Source organism: Petromyzon marinus, chromosome 42 (assembly GCF_048934315.1).
Source record: "Petromyzon marinus isolate PM22_M1 ecotype Great Lakes invasive population chromosome 42, UKy_Petmar_22M1.pri1.0, whole genome shotgun sequence".
Lineage (NCBI taxonomy): Eukaryota > Metazoa > Chordata > Hyperoartia > Petromyzontiformes > Petromyzontidae > Petromyzon > Petromyzon marinus.
Genome location: NC_133708.1, coordinates 12,299,061 through 12,318,475, shown reverse-complemented (window position 1 = coordinate 12,318,475; position 19,415 = coordinate 12,299,061). Strand labels below are relative to the sequence as shown.

The window sequence follows — 19,415 nt, the reverse complement described above, 5'->3', positions numbered from 1 at the left end:
TATCAAAGTCTATTTACCTAACAGAGCACATTGGGGCGATGTTATTGTCACTCGGCCATGTAACCTCCAACACCGTGACACAAGTCAGCGGTTGTGACACCTTTCACGGCAGAGCCTCCTTGTCACGGACGTCGCGACCGCCGATCGCGCCTCCAAATGAACTTCACCGCGTCTCTGGTGCACCCGAGATAAGCCTGGGCTATATGAGAGAGATGTGCGTTGATAAATGACGTGCTCGTTCGTCGCCCCCTGCGTCGCTCGACCCAATTTTCCCGAATTTACCTTCAACGCGTGGTTCACGGCGCGCAGTTTCCGCGAGAAATCGATTGCGTTGCATCGACTACGATTCGATCGCAGCGTTCCACTTGAAAGAGACGTCCACATTGGCCGACGTGTTTACGACCCGCTCTGCAGCGCCTTTCATGTGGGTGCAAGTGGCAAAACTTACGCCCACTATTTACTTACGCCCACTTACGCCCATTATTTAACATAGTCTAGCAGTTTACGATTAATAGTTTTTCCTTGAAACAAAACGAATTAAAAATCACACTTTTTATTTCATGAAGTGCTCAACAACCTAACATTTTTTTTGAACTAATATTTTTTTCGTGATTAAGCGTTAGTTTTTTGTCATCATATTTTTCCAGCAGCCTCTCACAAACAAACCTGGATATCATCCAAATTTCATGCCAGTGCTTAATTAGTTTCCTTGATTTGTTTTGCTTTACATACGAGTTCTTCAGTTCATAATTGAGTTTGTCAAGGCTCATGGCAAGGGGAACGTGAGACTCAAAGGTGAATCAGCGCAAAATGTTTTCATGAAATGAACAAGTGTTGAGCAGGAGCGGTGATTAGTACAATTGCGCGAGGAATCCAGAAAACGGAGTTTGATTCACAACCACGGCTCACATCAGTGGAGGGTGACACCTCAACTGGTTATGGGGCCTCTCTTCACCAAGCTGCATTGACAAGCGTGGTAAACTCTGGTCATGCCAACCCCACATGGGGAGACCATCTAGCCACAGGTTGACATAACGCTCTAAATAATTGTATATAATTAAATACCAAGTAACATTTTAATGGCACTAAATAGCTCAAATGAATTTAACGAGGGACTATAATTCAGTTCCGGGGCTAGCTGGCGTGGTTATGAACATCACCACTGGGGAGACAAAGGCAGCTGGGAATGCGTAGCACTGGTCACACCACTCACGCGTGTGCAGTGCCGCTCTGCAGAGATGCTCGCTTACAGCACTTGCCCGAGTAGACATCTAAAAATAAAGGGGGGGGGGGATATTAACCATCATAATTATTTCATTGTGTGTGTACGTGCATAAATTAGCGCTCCAGATCATACTTTTGATTGCATTTTTTTACGTCGATTTCTTTTTTTTTACTAAGCCAATCGACTCCGCAAAGACCGAACACAATCGCACGCTGATCTCTGCTCGAATTACACCCCGATAATGCCTATTTCTATTGCAGGTTTCGTTTCCCTGCCAATGGCGCTTTACGCATTGCACTCGCTTGAACGGTCGCGCCGTCCGAGCGGTTGACGGTTTTACTTTTTGTTTGTCTCGCGCCGGATTCTTTTGAAGCAATTCGGAATGCGCAGATCGCAACATTGGTTGGTTGCCTCATTTCGTATTCACTACCGATACCGGAACCCCCACCACACTATAGCCCCCCCCCCCCCCGGCATCAGAGTCGATTAAAAGTTAACGAACCATTTGGCACGCACGCCGCCTCTTTTAATAAATGGGACATTTTGGCTTCAAAGCAAGGCTTTCCTGTTTACACGTTTGTAAAATAAGTTTTTTTCTTTTAACTTTGTTCTTATTCGATTTCACCCATTTCAGTTCCATTTTTGTGAAACCAGAATTCTGTCTGGGATAGTTTAAATAAAACGTTGATACCTTTTTGCATTTCAACATTTAAACACACGGTTGTACGCACGCCCTATTTATTTTCAGCGATTTGTTTACCCACAAATATCATGGTCGTGTAACTCATTTTATTAAGTAATGATGCCAGGTGATATTCTTGCGTACAATGGTGATATGTTCAGGAGGTCGATGCCAGTTTCGAGAGGTATTCAGGAGAGAGTTCATGGAGTGTTGCTGTTCCTTATCCGTTTAAAGGAGCGTAGATTAGAAGTGGCTTACTATATGATACATCGTTTGTATTGCATCCCCACAACAGAAGCTATGTGTACATAATCATCAGCTCAATACGGTTAGTTACGTGCCTGGAAATTTAAAAACACGTGATCAAAGGGACCTGCTTGGGATTATCTCATTGAGTATGCTGCGCGTGTGAAAATAATAGCAGAGTGGATAAACCCCATACCCATTATGCATTTCCGTGGAGTATTTTTTTTCCATGAAACAATCATACGCAGACCTCCGTGTTGTGCCTCCACATATTACTAAAATGTGTTTAGGCAGTCAGCCATTTGGCCTATTGTTCGGCAGCATTTATTGAAGCGGGCAGACTTTCTACCGATTTTGACCTTACTGATCTGGAAAGCTGATGGACTCGACGATATCTAAAGGGGTTTTGAGTCTCAAGCACGAGGCAATCTCTTTGTGATCCACTCACCCGAGCACCGAATAATTTGAATTCATGGCAAGTGCCACAATGCTTGCTCACAAGTGGACAGGAATGCAAAAATATCGGTGTGTAAATACTGGATTGCCTTTTTGTAAGTCATCGGTGTTCTTTGCTGTCCAATACTCAATTGTGCATTGGGATGTTTCCACCTCCCTTGTCGGCACTGGACTGGTGGAGAACATTTCACATTCCCTTGGCAAGCTTCATTGGAAAATTGGTTTCCTACAAAGCGAGACTAATTTTACTGACCCCAGAGTATAGATGATGGGCTGAGCAGATCCCCGGGTCATTATTTTAACTCATAACCTGATTAAGGGCTAGACCCGATGCTACATAGCTATGCAACCCAAACCATGGGCCATATAATAAACCACTGTAGTCTGCACTTCATCCATGGAGGAATAGCAAAACGACACAAACTCTCTCCTGAAGCCCGCTCTCTTTTCGTGGCTAGCAGACCTCGACATTGACATTCATCGCCTCAAAATGTCGACTGCAATGTGCAGGAATACAATCGTGCCACCCGGCCGGATTATTTCGGCATTTATTTGGCACTCATAAACATTCAACAACAACAACAACCACGCTCAGCAACCGCACGCTTATTCTAAGCCCATCCTTTGTCTTTGCCGGTTTGAGCCGACGGGCTGTCACAATGATACCCCTGCTACTCCGGACAGCGCAGTGCGACCCTCCACAAATCTCTCCGCCTTAGCAGCAGCAGCAGCGGAGGCAGCAGCTGCGACACAGTCTATCCAGAGCACAACACCCCCCCCCACCACCCCCCTTACGTTCCTCTAGCTGCGTGGCCTCCGTAAAAGCATAGCTGCTGTCGCTGAATTTTGATTTCAATGGACGATCAGGAGGGTCGCTTTTTGTTTTTGTTAACGCAAATATCCCTCCCATCAGACCCGCGCCACCACAGCCCGAGTCTAGCGTGGCGAGACAACCTGTGATGTTCAGACACCAGAAATTAATGACAGCTTTCCAAAAATGTTCAGTGGAGAATAAAAGTGGTCAATTTGGTGATAATGGCAAAGATTTTACCTTTTTTTTTCTCCCTATCAACTGACGGTGAAAATACCTCTACTTCCACGTGAATTGAGCTGCACACAGTCTCATACCAATGTACCTTTATATTTGTTTATTTTAAAAAAATTGTTTGAAATTAACGTTGCAGTCTTTTAAAATCTGATAAATATTCACCGTCTTAGAATAAATAAAACATTTGTTCGCTTAGAAGTACCAGCCATTTCAATAACGTCATCAGTTTTAATCACAAGTTTTAATCCAATATTCTTGTTGAGCAAATGGAACACTTTTGCAAGGGGTTCGTAGGGTGGAACACAGTAATCCAGTCCATATATTTAACAAAAATACTCTTGACATCAGTTACGAGAACATACGATTTTATGCCAGTGTCAAATTTAACCACTCTTAATAAGTTACAATATTAATACAAATAATGTCGGGAATATTTGCTCATGAGCCACATACTATTAAGATTCCTTTCAAATGACTGAATATAATTTTACCATTGACAGAAATTGTGCCATTTGAACCATTAGGGTTCAGTTTTATAACATGAACATTAATTATTTTACATCGATGACCATTTGCAAACGCACCTTCACTCTTCAGCTTGCGACACATGTGAGATGCTTAAAATAATACCGAAAGTTTCACCTGAAAATCAATCTACGTTAAAAAAATTATGACGTTCGGAGATTTCGGAACGAGCGATGCGACGCCTAATTTGTAATCGCAGCGTTAATAGCCAACTAACCTGAAATCGGCAAAATGACAATTGCAAAGGGGAATTGAATTGTCGAGTAAAAAAAACAACACAAGATGAGAATTCATTTAGGCACAAAACCTACCCCTCGAATTGTGGCCGGAAAATGCCCAGGAGAGATTGAGAATGGCTCTGACTGAAACTGAGCCGCCACTGACGAGCTCCTGGGTTTGAGTTTGAGATGCCCACAATTAAACTGGATTCGTAATTCTAATCACTTAATTGTCACCAATGACTACACTCAGTAAGGATTTAGTCTTTATTTTATTTTAATTCATCCTTGTCTATGTTTTTTTTAATAAATATGTCATGTGACCCACATACGGTGAACCGATCTTCACAAAGCACGAAGGATTGCCGTCTGTTGTTTGATGACAGCGGCTTCTTGAATTGACTCCAGAATTGGTTCTGCAGTGTCATCTTCAGCACCAAGCTCTGCTTGACAGTAAAAAAAATATATGTGATAAGGATTGCCCCCTTTGCAATTGCAGGCAGTAAATCCTAACCTCGGATCAATTATTTTTGATTTTCACCTTCTTTCAATTTGATGAGCGCGTGATGGAATTTCTTAAAATATTTGGACCAACAAAGCACGCGGTACTAATTTCCAATGTCCTTTCTGTCTCTCCCTTTTCTCTTTCTCTCTCACTGCAACTACATGGATATGTGTTCATGTGTTCCCCTGTTTGTGTGTATACCTGTGTATGTACATTCATACGCCCATTACAACAACATACACATATTTACGTGAATTTACCCACCGACTAACACCACCACATCTCATTCACACTTTTGGGACTTTTGCACGTTCATATGTACAAACATAACCTAAATTTACATACACGCGCATATTTATGCGTAATAAAATGCGCACATCACACACTTCAACATACACACACCTCCGCACACACACACACCGACATAAAATGCTGACGCGTGTGTGCGTGCACCATTCAACACACACGCAACACGAGCACGTGGTTGTGTTTGCCGTCTGCTGCTCTGTCCGCCTCTCGCGTTCTCTGTCTCTCTGTATCCCCCCTTGTCTGTTTGTCTTCACGTCTCTGCTTTTCTCGATCTACCTCCACCCCATCGCTCTCTTCCTCTGTCACTGTGCCTTCTACATCTCTGACCATCTCCCTATCCGCCTGTAACCCTCGTTTCTCCGTCTTTCTCTCTCCCCACGGCCGCTGTTACTCTCGCCCTCTCTGTCTTTCTCTCTTTCCCACATCCCCATTGCACTCCCACTGTACCTCATCTCCGAGCCCTCCCCATCTGCCTGCCTTGCCTCTCTGCCTCTTTCTCTGCCCGTCTCTGTGCTTCTCTGCGTCTCCCTGTCTTGCCCTCTCCCTGCCCTCCTCTGCCCCTCTCTCTCTCTTTGTTTCTCTGTCTCCGTCACCCCCCCCCACTGCCCTCCCCCCTCGACAGCTCCGAGTGGTGGATGCGTTCCGTAGCTCGCTGTACGAGGGCTTCGAAAAACCCGATTCGCGCACCTCCATCCACAACTTCATGAACGACCCCGGCTTCAACATGGACGACTCCCAGACCCAGCTGGCCTCTTTGGGACACGGAGGAGCCGCGTCGGACAGCGGCGCGAGCGACGTGGACATCAAATCCAGGGCCAGTCCCACGGGCAGCAGTAAATCTCACCTCAAGCCTGCCACCGCCACCACCACCACCGCAGTGACGCCTCTGAATTCCTGCTTCCCTCCGCCGATCGGCGACTCCGCTGCGTCCGAGCCGTGCCTCGCCGTGAACCCCTGCCCCAACCCCTACCCCAGCCCCAACCCTAGCCCCAACGTGGCCCTGAAAGCCAACGCGGCGGCCGGGAGGTCCAATCTGTCCTCGTCTTCGTCTTCGCCGCCGACCAACCGCAACACGGACAGCGGCGTGGCGCTCACCAACACCTCGCTGTCTTCTGCGCCCGCGAGCCCCCAGAACAGCCTGGAGACGGCGCTTTAGACGGAGAGGCGCGGTGGGTGACGGAGGGGGGGGGGCAGGGGGGGGGGGCACTTTTGGATTTTTTTGGGGGGGGAGGGAGAGCGGCCGAGGATCGTCAAAGTCTGACAACAAATTAATCGGAATACGTTACTGGGGGTGTGGCGGTGGCAATCGTGAAGAGTTTCGCTCCACCGCGGCACCGTCGTCATCATCATCGCCGCCGTCGTCGTCGTCACAGGCAGGAGAAGATGATGGCCATCCGTAGTTCACCCAGAAGAATACGGGGGAGGGAGGGCGTGGGAGAGGTGTGGGGGGGTGGTTGGGGATGGAGATGAGCGAAGAATGACCAATTGAAAAATCTAAAGTCAAACATCGGCTTGTTTGCTCCCAAGTCAAGTGTAGGTAGAATTTAGTGCAGTGATCAAGACAAGCGGATTTATCGTTTAAGCTAATATTTATTTAGCCGAGCCGCCCATGAGAGCGCTTCTTTAATCAGCAAGCAGACAGAGAATGATTACCCAGGCTCTGTCAATCATTTTTTGTTTCGAGAGATTCAGCATAAGAGAAGGGTGACAACGCATTCGTCGATTTTGTTTAAACGTTTTCTTTCGTGACATTTCATGAACGGTAGTTTATGTTTTAGTAATCACAGATCGGTGATATGCATCACGATTTTTCTTTCTTTGTTTCAGAAAATGATATTTCATCTCATGTATTTATCGTTATTTTTTGCAATTCCGCTCGAAGAAAATGTTCAATTTTAACAACAGCAAAAATCAGTTACAGACGTGTGAATTAAATTGGGATGCTATTTTCATGGTTGCAATTTAGTACATTTTTTGCTATTAACCTTTTTTGTAGAATCCAGCCTGGCCAATTCCATTGAACGCCGTTTTTATTAGTTTTTTGCTGTTGACACTACGGTAGGGGTTTGTAGGGGGGAGGGGGCGTTATTGTAACCAAAAGCGTATGATTAAATGTGCAAAATTAATGTATTAGACTTTTAAAAAAGTTTAATGTTTAATTTGTTTTTATAAAAATGCAAGCACTCTTTAATCATCCATTAATGATTCCTTACCACAACACAAGTAACTATAATAACTTCCATTACCCAGGTAACATCCAATGTTGAAATGTGTGCGCTTTAATCTATAAGCACGTTTCTTTCCCAGTTTCCTAAGTGAAGCGCCTATAATGTTTTTAGTGGCAATAAAATATTTGCAATGGGGTACATTTTAGAAAAAAAAATGTACTTAGGAAGCCTACCGCATCGATAAAGAATAGCCACGATTTTCGCCAAATGCCAATAATGTTGAACTAATTTAAGCTTTCAGTTTCCAATATCTGATTTATTTTTTACGCTCATATTGATTCAGACTCTGGGTGAATCTATGACCGTCACTCGCAGGTCCGCGAACAACAAAATAGCTCGCAATATTACGATACAAAATAATGTTTCAGTAATTTTTAAAGGTATATATATATAAAGAGGACATTTTATTGGGAAATATGGTCTACAAAGACAGCCTTAACGGACTGTTTGGGCAAGTGCTGTTAGCACCTTTGTGAGGCCTGTACAGCGCACGAGAAAGTGTTGTCAACAACCACATCTGGCCGCCTTCGCCTGCCCGGTGCTTATATTGACACACCGCACCAGGTACCCATTTAAGGCTGAGTCAACCTACGGAAGGCCCAGGACCGGTTCTAATATTCACCACTGTTATTGGTCTTGAGCGGGAATCGAACTTGGGTGGGCGGGTTCGTGGCGCAGTGTACTAACCAACTGCACCACAGCTCCCCGTGTGTGTGCGCGCGTGTATACCGATATGGCAACAGTACACACGCACACACCACAGGCTAAAGGTTACCTGCCTACAGTTGTGGTGTTTCTGTTTTTACTCTGTCATCGACGATCCATCTATCATAAAAGTTGGTGCCCCTGAATTCATTTAACGCAGGAGCGCAGCTATATTCATTACGTACATACGTGCAAACATTCATTTATCGGCAGAGGCGATGCACATCCGTGGACCCGAAAAGAAAAAGTGCATCAAAGTGTCAAGAGCAGTGACTTTTGTGTGTGCGCGTGCTCACGTGACTTTATGCAAAACATGAAGCATCGACGGGGAAGTGGCACTTTGATGGCGTCTTGTTGCCTCGAGTGGGGGAAAAAAGCGGCCTCGAAATTTGAGATAAAATGTTTTTCGATGTTGCGTCTGATGTTCCGAATCCGAGCCACAATCACGCGCACACACGGAAGTGGCGGTGGAAATGTTTTTTTGATTCAATTTTCAAATGCACGGCACCCTTTCAACTTTCTCTCTCTCTCTACACTGCATTTCCCACAATCCTTAAAATAAATGCGCTTTACTCTGCTACCACATTGAAAGCGTCAAAAGGCACCGACGGATAAGCTTAACATCAGGTTGATAAACCCTTTCAAAAATATAATGCGTTGAAAAAATATTACATCCACCTCTTGCGAGTGAGTGAGCGAGCGATTGAACGGGGCTTGGACGTGTGTCTAAAATGTGGGGGGTGCAAGTACACACGTGTGCAGAATATTTATGGATATGTATATGCAGTATGTTATGTATACACACATATATAAGTATATACAGGCTTGTATGTGCATGTGTGTTTGCATGTGTATGTGTGCATGCAAACATACAAGGTGCTGTATTTATCGATACATGGATGCAGTATATACATATACAGACATGTATGTTCGGCATGAAATGGCAAGTGGATTAAAATAGATTCCTTTGCATGAGACACATGCATCAAATTGTGTGCGTAAGAATGGATCCAATTGAAGTCAATCTATCCCAATACCCTGGGCTTGCGGAGCAACTGAAACCATACAGGACACTAACAATCACCATACTATACAAGACGAGAGTAAAACCTAAAACAGTAATAATGAGACACAACTTCAACGAATGCCCATTATCCCAGGAAACCCTTATATTTTTTTTATAAAGAGGGTATCGCATTGGGATTATGTTGGCCAATTTGGCCAGTTCCATTCGTGGAGAATTAACAAGCGGCATGGGGCGAGGAGTGAACGAGTATGTGCCTAATGTATGTCCCATTTACATGTGTGTACATGATATGAGTTGATTCTGGATTACTGCAGAAGAGAAAATGTCAGCACCAGGCTTCCTTGACTGATTAGTTCCTGCAATGTGGCACTCTCTGCTACAGCAGCCGATGATTGCTGTCAATACCTCCCAGTCAACCTTCACTCCATGGGAGGTTGCTCACTCTCCTCTGCTTTCCCCATTGTCTGGAACTCCACTCCCCCCAGCCGTCTGTCCTGTTGACTCCATGCCACCATTCACGTCGAGGCTCAAGCCTTCGCTTTTAACATCGGCCCACGACTGTCCCTCTTTCTGCAAAATATATATATATCTCTCCACAATTGTTTTTGGAACCACGTTTTGAGATGCGGCTTCATTTAGACCCCCATATAGGTTTATGTTTCCCATAATTAAGAATGATTTCGTTCAACCCGCCTTCACCCAAGGGGCAGAACACGACTTTCTTGCTCCAATTGGCTCACACGGAGCGTAGCGGCCCCCGCTTTGCTTGCAGCAATTCGAGCCCCTTTCCGTGTTACTGCAGCTCTGGGGTAGCGATGCATGCGGCAGGGCTGGTAACAACAACAACAACAAAATCATTCAAAAGGGAGCAACTGGCAGTCAATTGAAGCGCTGGTTTCTGGCGTTTTCTGCTTCTAAAGAACACCCAGAAGTAACTCTCCTTATGTCTCCCGCATAAACTCCTTTTGTCGATGTCTCTGCGTCTGCATATCGCCTATTTCACGGTAAAGACATTTTGGCACGGCACAGAGAGCCTGGTAATCACAACGTCCAACGTAAAGATCTTTTTTTTAATATATAGCTTCTGAAATGTTCTTAATTCACAGCGGGCGCGCGAGCGGCACGATGATCCTTAAAGGAGCCCGCATCATTACCGTCTCTAATATGCCCCGAATTGTTCTTGTAATTATATTGACGTGCAACTGCCCGTATAAACATTTACAGGTGTGTGTGCGCGCGCGCGTGTGTGTCTGTATATAGTGTATCGTGTTACTCGTGGGGGGGGGGATAAGAAAAAAGCAATGGCTTTGGTTGAATTTTGCGACGATTCGTGGCACGTGGCGCATCAGAGCGACGGTGACCTCGCGACGTTCGCGTCGGCAGCTCGCGCTCTCTGCGTTGTCCGTGACGTTCCGGCGCCGGACCCTCCTGCGTGACTGCCGGGGCGTGAGTGGCCGGGACATTTATGGAGCGGCATTCGCGGGAGAGACGGAGGAGGAACTCGCACGCCCGCATCTCTCGCGTGCGATAAATTCGGCCTCGCCCCCTTGGGGGAGGACGCAATCCGGAAGACTCTTGATCTTCGAGACGTCGGAGTTGAAGGCGCATGTGTGGTAGTCGTAGTTGGAGTAGACGCTTCCTTCGGGCAGGGGAGTCCCTCGAGTGGTCAACAAGGTTCGCCCGGTGACAACTGGCGGAGTGTTAATGATCGCTGGCGTAACGATTGCTGCGCTCGCGAGCAAACTTGAGACCGGGAGCACATTGGCGAAATATTCGATTGCCATAGTGTGGTCGTTCAGTATAAACGCGGTTCACCCTTTGGTTCTCCATCAGAGGTTATGTTTCATGTTTGGTTTGGTGGCTTCTCTGAACACAAAGACAAAGATTCCACCCCGCCCGTGTAGCCTGCAGAGGCTGTTGGGGCTGTTGGGGAAAGTGCTGTCGACGAGCACCTGCGCGGGCCAGCACGGCACACGAGGGGGGTGGAGGGGGGGGTTTGGCCGTCTCCCCACACTCTACTACAAACGCACACACACAAGCACACATACACGTAAGTATATGCACCACCTTGCGTGCACATATGTAGAACTTCTTTTGCACCGTGCGTAGCCAACCGTGCTAATCCGAGGTGCGGGGTGTATCCACACACACACACACACCCGCCTGTGTGTGAATGCAATTGGGTAGACATGTTTATTATATATTTTTTACAACAACCCAACGTAATGTTAAGCCTATTCACGTCGTTATCAAAAGCTCCTGAACATATGGTGGAAATTCCACATTGCTATGGCAGGGGGGCAATTTTATTGTATGGTAGCATAAGATTTGGCTCTTGAAAGATAAATCGTTAACTTCTAAGTGTTGATTAATAACATTTAGATACACTGCGAATATATACACTTCGAAAATATGCATATATTGTAAATAATAATAAACCGTTCAAAATACAAATGATTGCTGAACATGGAAATTGACGTTAAAGTTGATGGGCTTTGCTTATGAAAACATTGGAACTGACCAAACATTGATTTCTGACACTGTTCCCTACAAAATGTTATCCTTGTACGTATAATCATTACCTGATAAACTAATGTAGAATTATTTACATGTACACACTGGCAAAGACACAAACGCACCAATACACGCCTACGTTAATTTGATTTTAAAATTACGATTGTTTGCTGGCCGGAGAATAATTGAGCACCTTGCGGATAATTTTTGAATGCTTTATAGATATATGCCTCGTTTCAAAGCGGTGCATTAACAAAGTGGAATCTACAATTTGATTTGTTTGTTTACAGGGTATGTAGATAATTTTGCCCAGTTGCATCTTATTCGGACGCTTTTCATTCTTAGCATCATGGATTCTCCCTGATCAGTGTGACACAGTTATTAAAAGTTACGTTGTCCGTGCACTTTGATGACATTAATGACTCGTTCAATTTAAAATGTATTATAAGAATTGTAATGGAGCGCTGGTTTTCTTTGGTTGGCATGAATCCAGCAAGGTGAGATTTGTATGGGTTTTGACGCTGGATTAGCTAATATTAGCATCCCTGCCTGGTTGCCGAACAGCTATGCGATACACAATTGAACGCGCGTGTCCACGCGTGTATACACACAAACACGCGCGTGCGTGCGTGAGCACACAACCATGCAAACGCAATGCTGTTTTACCATATGCAAAAGTGTGCATCTTATCGAGAAACAGACACACAAAAAATCCCCAGTGAATCCATTTGTTATGATTACAAAATCTTGCAAGGCCTCAAGTGCAATCCTATAACAGTCTTAATTGAAATATAACATTTTTTAATCTAAACTGATTCATTATAAGAATTTATTCTTAACTCTTTAAGGCATTAACAAAAATCAATTTGAAATCTACGGGGAATTTTGCGTTCTGTGGATTTTTTTGCATAACAATTGTTCTGAATGACCTCAGAACGCCGGCCAGCACGTGCACTTTTTGGCACAGTGTTTCTACGCAGCAAAGGAGGGCAACTTTCACTTTGAACTGCATGATGCACACACATGCAGCAATTGCACGCTCACTGGCCGAACGTCAGCATATTGGGCTTAAATACAAAAGGATCTGCTTTTTCTTAGTATTGCATCATGGAAGCAACAGGTCTCATAGTCCCACAGAAGAAGAAGAAACGAACAGGTCAATAATTTGGGATATATTACAGCGGCTGTAATCATTTGTTTGTATTAACAAGGCAAAGCAATACTCATTCTCTGTGTAATGAGGGCGAGGTCAATTTCGTTGTGGGTTTGCCACACCATGTTGGAAAAGGTCCCAAATCTACAAAATCCTCGCCGTGGCGAAATTACACATCGCCAAATTCAGAGGACACCGACAATAAAATAAAGTGAAATAAAGTCAAATGGAAAATGATTGCGCCGCGTTTTTGCAGCGCTGGCCCGAAAGCAGCGCTCAGAAATCTGACTCGTCATGGGTTTGAGACGCTGCCACATTGTCAGTATTGTTGCTGCTAAGCGTGAATCTGCCGTGCGAGGTTTTCTGTTGTTGCAGCAAAAAAAAAATGGTTCCGTGTCACGAGGCGGCGGAAAATGAAGGCGGCTTAAAATAAGGGATGTTAGGGCCTACGAGAGAGCGCAACTTGAAAATATAAAGTGTGTCTGCGTGTCTTCTTTTCTGTTACCTGTTGCTGAAGAAGGTGAATATCGTTTGCTGCATGATTAACAAAAAAAACAATATCTATTCTATAATGCTCTTTTTCTGCATGTCTGAAAGTGCGTGTTGAAAATACAGAGGCGTTTAAATATTAAATACTAAAATAATAATAAAAACACACGAAAAAACACATGAAAATAAAAAAATGAATCGAACATTAAAAAAAAATAAAGCTTTACTGTAAAAGTAATGCATTTAGACAGGATGAGGAATGATTACTTACATGAATGAAAGCTTTTGGAATTTCGAAGAAAAAAATGTAACTGCAATCGTTGTGACATCGCCACGTATATATCTCTATAGTATGAGCAGAACTTTTGCACGTCTAACCGATTGTACGCGGACCCCCCTCCCTCTCTCCTTCCCTTCCCCCAAGTCCATCATCGAAACCCAACGTCAACCGTTCACCCCTTTGCACGTTGTCCGACGTTTCTTTGGTCTTTGTGCGTTGCTCGAAAAATAATATTTTATGTTTCCGTCGTCTGTTCGTCCCGGAGAAATAAGCATGATCGTCTGTCCCAAGTGTTGCGTTCCATCCAGTTAAACAAAAATAAGTCACCAATATCTTGTTTTCATGTACTCCTAACTCAAGGAATGTATTCGTGTCCGTAATATAAATGTGCGTACTTCGAAGTCAGTTTCCTTTTTCTTACAAAGAAAACATATTGCAGAAGATATGAGAACCAAGTACTTCAATAATTACTGGCGCTATACAATAATAATCATCATCATCATCAGTATCATCATCGTAATCTGAAATCAAAAGGTGAACCTGTCACAATCACTTTCATCTTGTAACCAGTTGTGGGAATACCACATTCCTCTGGTAGGGAGCAGTCTTTTCATTGAGTAATCACTGTTGGCTTTCCACAATGTGTTGCCTATTTTATGCACCCTGCAGAGATGATAACGATGGGCTGAGTTGAGCTAATCTCGGTTTCAAACTCAGCCTTTCGATTGTGAGCAAAGCATTCTGCCACATTTCCTACAGTACAGTTACTTACCGTGTTTTTATGATAATTACAAACGGGAAAGGCAAATTAAATGTTACAAAAAAAGTATGACAAAATCTAACAATCGATTCCTCTACAAGCAATACTGTTGTTGTACCTTATTTGCAGGTGGACTTGTACGATCAGCTGCGTCTAGAGCAAAACGGTAAATATGATCCGCCTGTTGTGTTGGGATATTGAAAGACACGTGCAATCGTGGGCATTGGACATTCATCAACTTCCATTGAACTAGGACTTGAAAGCAGAGCGGCATCAACAAATTACGTTTGAATGGGTTTTAGAATTTACAACATTCAGTGCAGCTAATATCTATGGAACGAAGCCCAATGCAATTTTGAATTAGGTAATTGTATTCTGGGATCTGATAAGATTAATTGCCTTCACACTGTTCATTTTTTTACTTCTTTTATGGCCAAAGAGAAGCCTCACTGACTCTCAAGACTCTTTGCACGAGGCTCCCGCTTTGGGATATTTGGTCAAATTCCTCGGCGAGGATTTTGCGTGTTCGAGAACACACGAGGCATTCATCCTCAACACCTATAGGAAAGCCCTACTTGCTGTAACTACCATCAACTTGCAAATCACAGAATACAGACATGTATGATAACATTTGCAAATAAAGCTTGGCCAGCTGGTAATTTATAGCACACATCTGTACCAACACAATATATACAAGATACAATAGTGTACGCACATTGTAAAATGCTTATAACCAGCTGTTATTGCCATTTCCTACAAAGCAGGGAACTATTACAATGGTAATGGTATTTTTGTGTTGTTTAGATATCTTATCAGATCCCATGTCATCTCCCCCAAAATATGTAATTCATCTCACACACCACACCACACACGTACTCAAGTACAGAATGTGAAGAGAGATGCATGGTTTATTTTATTCTTGGGGAGTAGTGGTGCAGTGGTTCACAGACTGTGTTAGAATCCCAGTTACCTGGGTTCCATTCCTGGCCATGCACGTGTCTGAACTTGTCTTGGCCTCCACCCAGGTTAATTCGTCGCCTTCATTTTGAGGATCTGGCGTAGTGTGTAAATGTTTGTGTCTATTTCAAATAGACACAAACATGAAAAACACTGTCACCACTGGTTTTAAATTGGCTAACCTTTGGACAACGGAATACAAAAACAATAATACAAATATGAGTTGAGAATAAATATTTGTCCTAATTATAGGGCAAACAAATATAACTCGTGCTAAGTCAAGTACAATAATAATGATGATGATGTTGACGATTCCATTGCATTTGATTAGCATCTCATTGATATCGTGTGTGTATGCATGCAGTATTTTTGGGACAAACTTTCCGACAGAAGGAATCATAGAGAATCTGACGATCGATTATTCCGCTTGTATTGTCTGAAAATACATGTAAAACACCACGCTTTCAAATACTCACCAACCTAATTACAACCCCAACCCCCTCATTTTTGAATGAAAATGGAACACTCCAACGTTCCTAAACGTATGTGGACAGCTCCATATTCACCCTGATGGGGGTGAGTAGAAACGATTGTACGAGAGGAGTGGAGTTGATAATGTATTAAACGACAACATTAGTAAGTGAACACATTGCCAAACGGAGTCCGCCGACTTCAGAGAATGTATCTGGTGTAGAAAGTCGATAACATTTTGAATCTCTGTCAGACTCTCCCGTTTCAAGATTCGCTGATATTCTATTAAAAAAAACACGTGACTCAATTTGCCTGTAAAGCATCCATGCGGTTGTGTTATTGAGTGCCATAACAGTCGTGGTGCGTAGCAAAAAATTCATTTTAAAATATTATTTTACGTGGTTTATTACACTCGTTGCTTGGTTTTCCAAACAGCTAATAGCTATGGCATATACAAAAATCACTTTGCGAACACACACAAAACAACATTTGCATTACGCGCCATTATTCAAAGTGCTGTACTGTCATGTTTTCATATAATGAAATCAGCGTCTCCCTCCCTCTCCTTAATTAATTACATTGTAAAGCAATTATTGTTATATTTGATTACAGAACGAAACCTTTGGACTGTCATTGTTAATGCTCCTTTCCGGCGGCACGGAGACGGAGTAGAATGCCATTGTGAGCTGGAAATTTAACCTCTTGTTCGATGCGTGAGTTAATTAGCCCAACATTGCATTGGAGATCTATGGCAGATGGGGATTTGCGTTCCTTTTTTTGGCACTAATGCTGAATGAGCCAAGATACTGAAATCTGAGCGAGTGACAAAAAAAACATTCACGGAGAGTTCAAACCCCTGATTTTTAATCCAGTGCCTCGGGAAGAGCTGGCTTCGTGTTGCAATGTGTTTGTTGAGGCTCCACCACGTTCACACGTCTGGCTTTGAGCTCGTGATGCGTTGATCCGAGCTCAAATTGTCAAATACATTTCCAGCAATGTTTAACCTTCCATTCCTGCTACCGCCCGAGTTGGCGAAACTTAAGTGGTTCCGAATGCCTTGACGTGGCCAAACGCAGCGAACCGTGCGAAAGCCACTGACAATGAGCGGAATTATCAAGTAACGCTCTCTCCCATTGGCCACGTGAATAAATCCGTACCACTATCAAGTTTAAATCCGTACAACTAAAGTTTTGCCACCTGAGGTGGTACCAATGTCTGCACTGGCCCATGGGCTATGCCTGTAATTTTTTCCCGAACCGTGGTGTGTGTGGAAGCCAATACCACAGTATTCGTGCTGCGATTGTAAATTTGAGTGTTACCAAATTTTATTTTGCTGCTTAATAGGTCGACAGAAAAACTATTACCCTTGCAGTTTTCCTCAAATGAGTGCACCAACTATAAATTGATCTGTGAGAAAATGGAACTTCAAAGAAGAAAACATGCATTTGTTACGCGTAGAGTTGATCATTTTTGGGTTTTAGTTATTACATTTTTATTGGGTGTATCTTGTCTTGTTAAATAAACAAAAAAATGAGTTCAATTAGAGAGCATGATATTGGGGGGGGGGGGGGCTATTTAATTTGAGAAAAATCCATTTATGGTACAGACAAGGGATTACATGACGTGTTAATTTGACAGAATCATAATCTCTATTTGGAGGAATCCGATTAACTATGACGCTCTTTTTCACAGATGTTCCTGTATGGGGTGGGTTAGCAAGTTAATAACAGCAATGACACACAGGTCAGCGAGGGATAGTCCAAGCTGGCCTGTGTAGTCGCATTCATGCGACTCATCGATGTAGTCGTATTCATTACAGAGATAGGTCTGGCTGAACACCCAACAGGAAGAGAGCATGTAATCTCCGCATGCCTAACCCCACTTTGACCGACGCCACAATTCCCCGTCAAAGCTGTGGGTCTTGAATGCAACACAATAAACATTGGCTTCTAATAAATCTCGCCACGTGGGTTGGATCCCGACCCTAAAGCCTGCTGTATATTTGGAGTTTGCATGTTCTCCCCGTGGACGCGTGGATTTTTTTCCGGGTCCTCCGGGTTTCCCCTCCACATTTAGAATCAACATGCGTTTAGAGTAGTTGGCTGATATAAGTTTCCACGTGATCAGCCACTTCATTGAGCTACCATTTGTGGCCAGGTCGCTTTTATCAAAGAGCTAGAAAACTCAGTGGGCCTTAACTGGTAAAATAAAATTTAAAAAAATGTTTGTTTTAAAAGCTTTGTCTGGACTATGCATTGCGTAATCTGTAACGCCATGCAACAGTATTCAAGTGTTATCCAAAGTCCAAACTACTACTTTTATGGTGACTTTTCTCACGTTTTCATCTGTTGTTATTCTTTATCGCAATCACGACCAATATTAACGCTGTGTCCTGAAACGTTGTCCAGGAGTGGGGGTGGGAGGGCTTCATTGCGATTTTGATTTTAAAAAAATTAACCATTTCACTTAAGTTGTTGTTGTAACATTCGTAAGACCGTTACGACCACTGCTCTTGACAAGTATATTTCCAAGAAAACGTACAGCTTTTTTTTCGTTGTTATTTTCATGCCATACACATGTAAGCAACGTTGTGAGAAACAGCGATTGAAAAAAATATACGCACCTTCCAAAAAACACGTTATTTTACCGTCAACATTAAGCATTCAAGTGGCTTGTTTTGACAGCGTTAGAGAATTGTGGGCAATATATAATCGACCACAATTTCAAGTTGGTGTGTCGTGACTATTAATTATATCAATAACAGCAGCTGCGGAAATTCTTGAGCCAACTGTAGCGTCCGTTTATAATAAGGAACTACATCCGAGACATCGCTACTGCTATTCGAGAAAAGAAAAAAAGTAATAATACATTGGATTTATGTAGCACTCTTCATCCAGGGATGAAAGCGAATAAGGAAACGCCGCTCGAAAAGGGGAAGAATGGTGTTTGTGTGAAGGTTCACCAGTGACTAAAAATCGCATACACTCGAATTGTACGTGACTTTCAATTTCTGAACACCAATGCAAAGCTCTCTGATTTGTAGTGTACATACGAACCGCTGTGCAAATCTGTTCTAATTGAACTATGCAACTTGGTCTGGTGTCATTTGTCTTGTGTATGCCCCATGTGTTGTTGCTTGACCGATTGTCATTAATAAATTAACGTGCGAATAAATAGCAAACTCGCTGCCGACACTTATCTGTAACAAAATATCTAATTAAAGGCATCTCTTTTTTTTTGGTACGAGAGCGAGTGTGCGTCTCTTATTCTCAGACGGCTAGTGGTGATGGTGATCCGGAGCTGTTGGAGGCAGCGGGGGGTGATGTGGATCGCGCACAATTGTTGCGAAACTCCTTCCCCGTTGGGCGTCGAGGTGGTGTGCCATACCCCAGATGCTCTTCTGCGGCCGTCTGGAACGCTCTTCAAATATAAGAGAAAGCCACTGGAGCTATGCACTTTTAAATCTGGTTTGGAAACTAATTTCTGCAGAACTGCTTTTTTTGTGTTTCGTTTAACACGTAGGATTTCGCGAGCAATATTATCAATAAGATTTTTTTGGGGGGGGGTTAGATCGCGTAAATATTAACCCCCCCCCCGGGCCTTCGTACGTGATTGGC

The 19,415-nt window shown here is 43.5% G+C and overlaps 1 protein-coding gene across 7 annotated transcripts in view; it reads left to right on the top strand.

Annotated features, from left to right (window-relative positions):
• Positions 1-19,041, top strand: part of LOC116951307 (plasma membrane calcium-transporting ATPase 2-like) — a 200,269-nt gene extending 181,228 nt beyond the window's left edge. For 5 of the 7 annotated variants that reach the window (XM_032969843.2, XM_076073532.1, XM_076073533.1 and 2 more), the window contains one exon: positions 5,837-19,041. In XM_032969843.2, coding sequence (XP_032825734.2) covers positions 5,837-6,370 — 534 coding nt within the window. In that variant the 3' untranslated portion in view covers positions 6,371-19,041. The remainder of the gene's footprint in view (positions 1-5,836) is intronic. The other 2 variants (XR_004404165.2, XM_032969848.2) reach the window with 2 other exon arrangements.
• Positions 19,042-19,415: the final 374 nt, after the last annotated feature.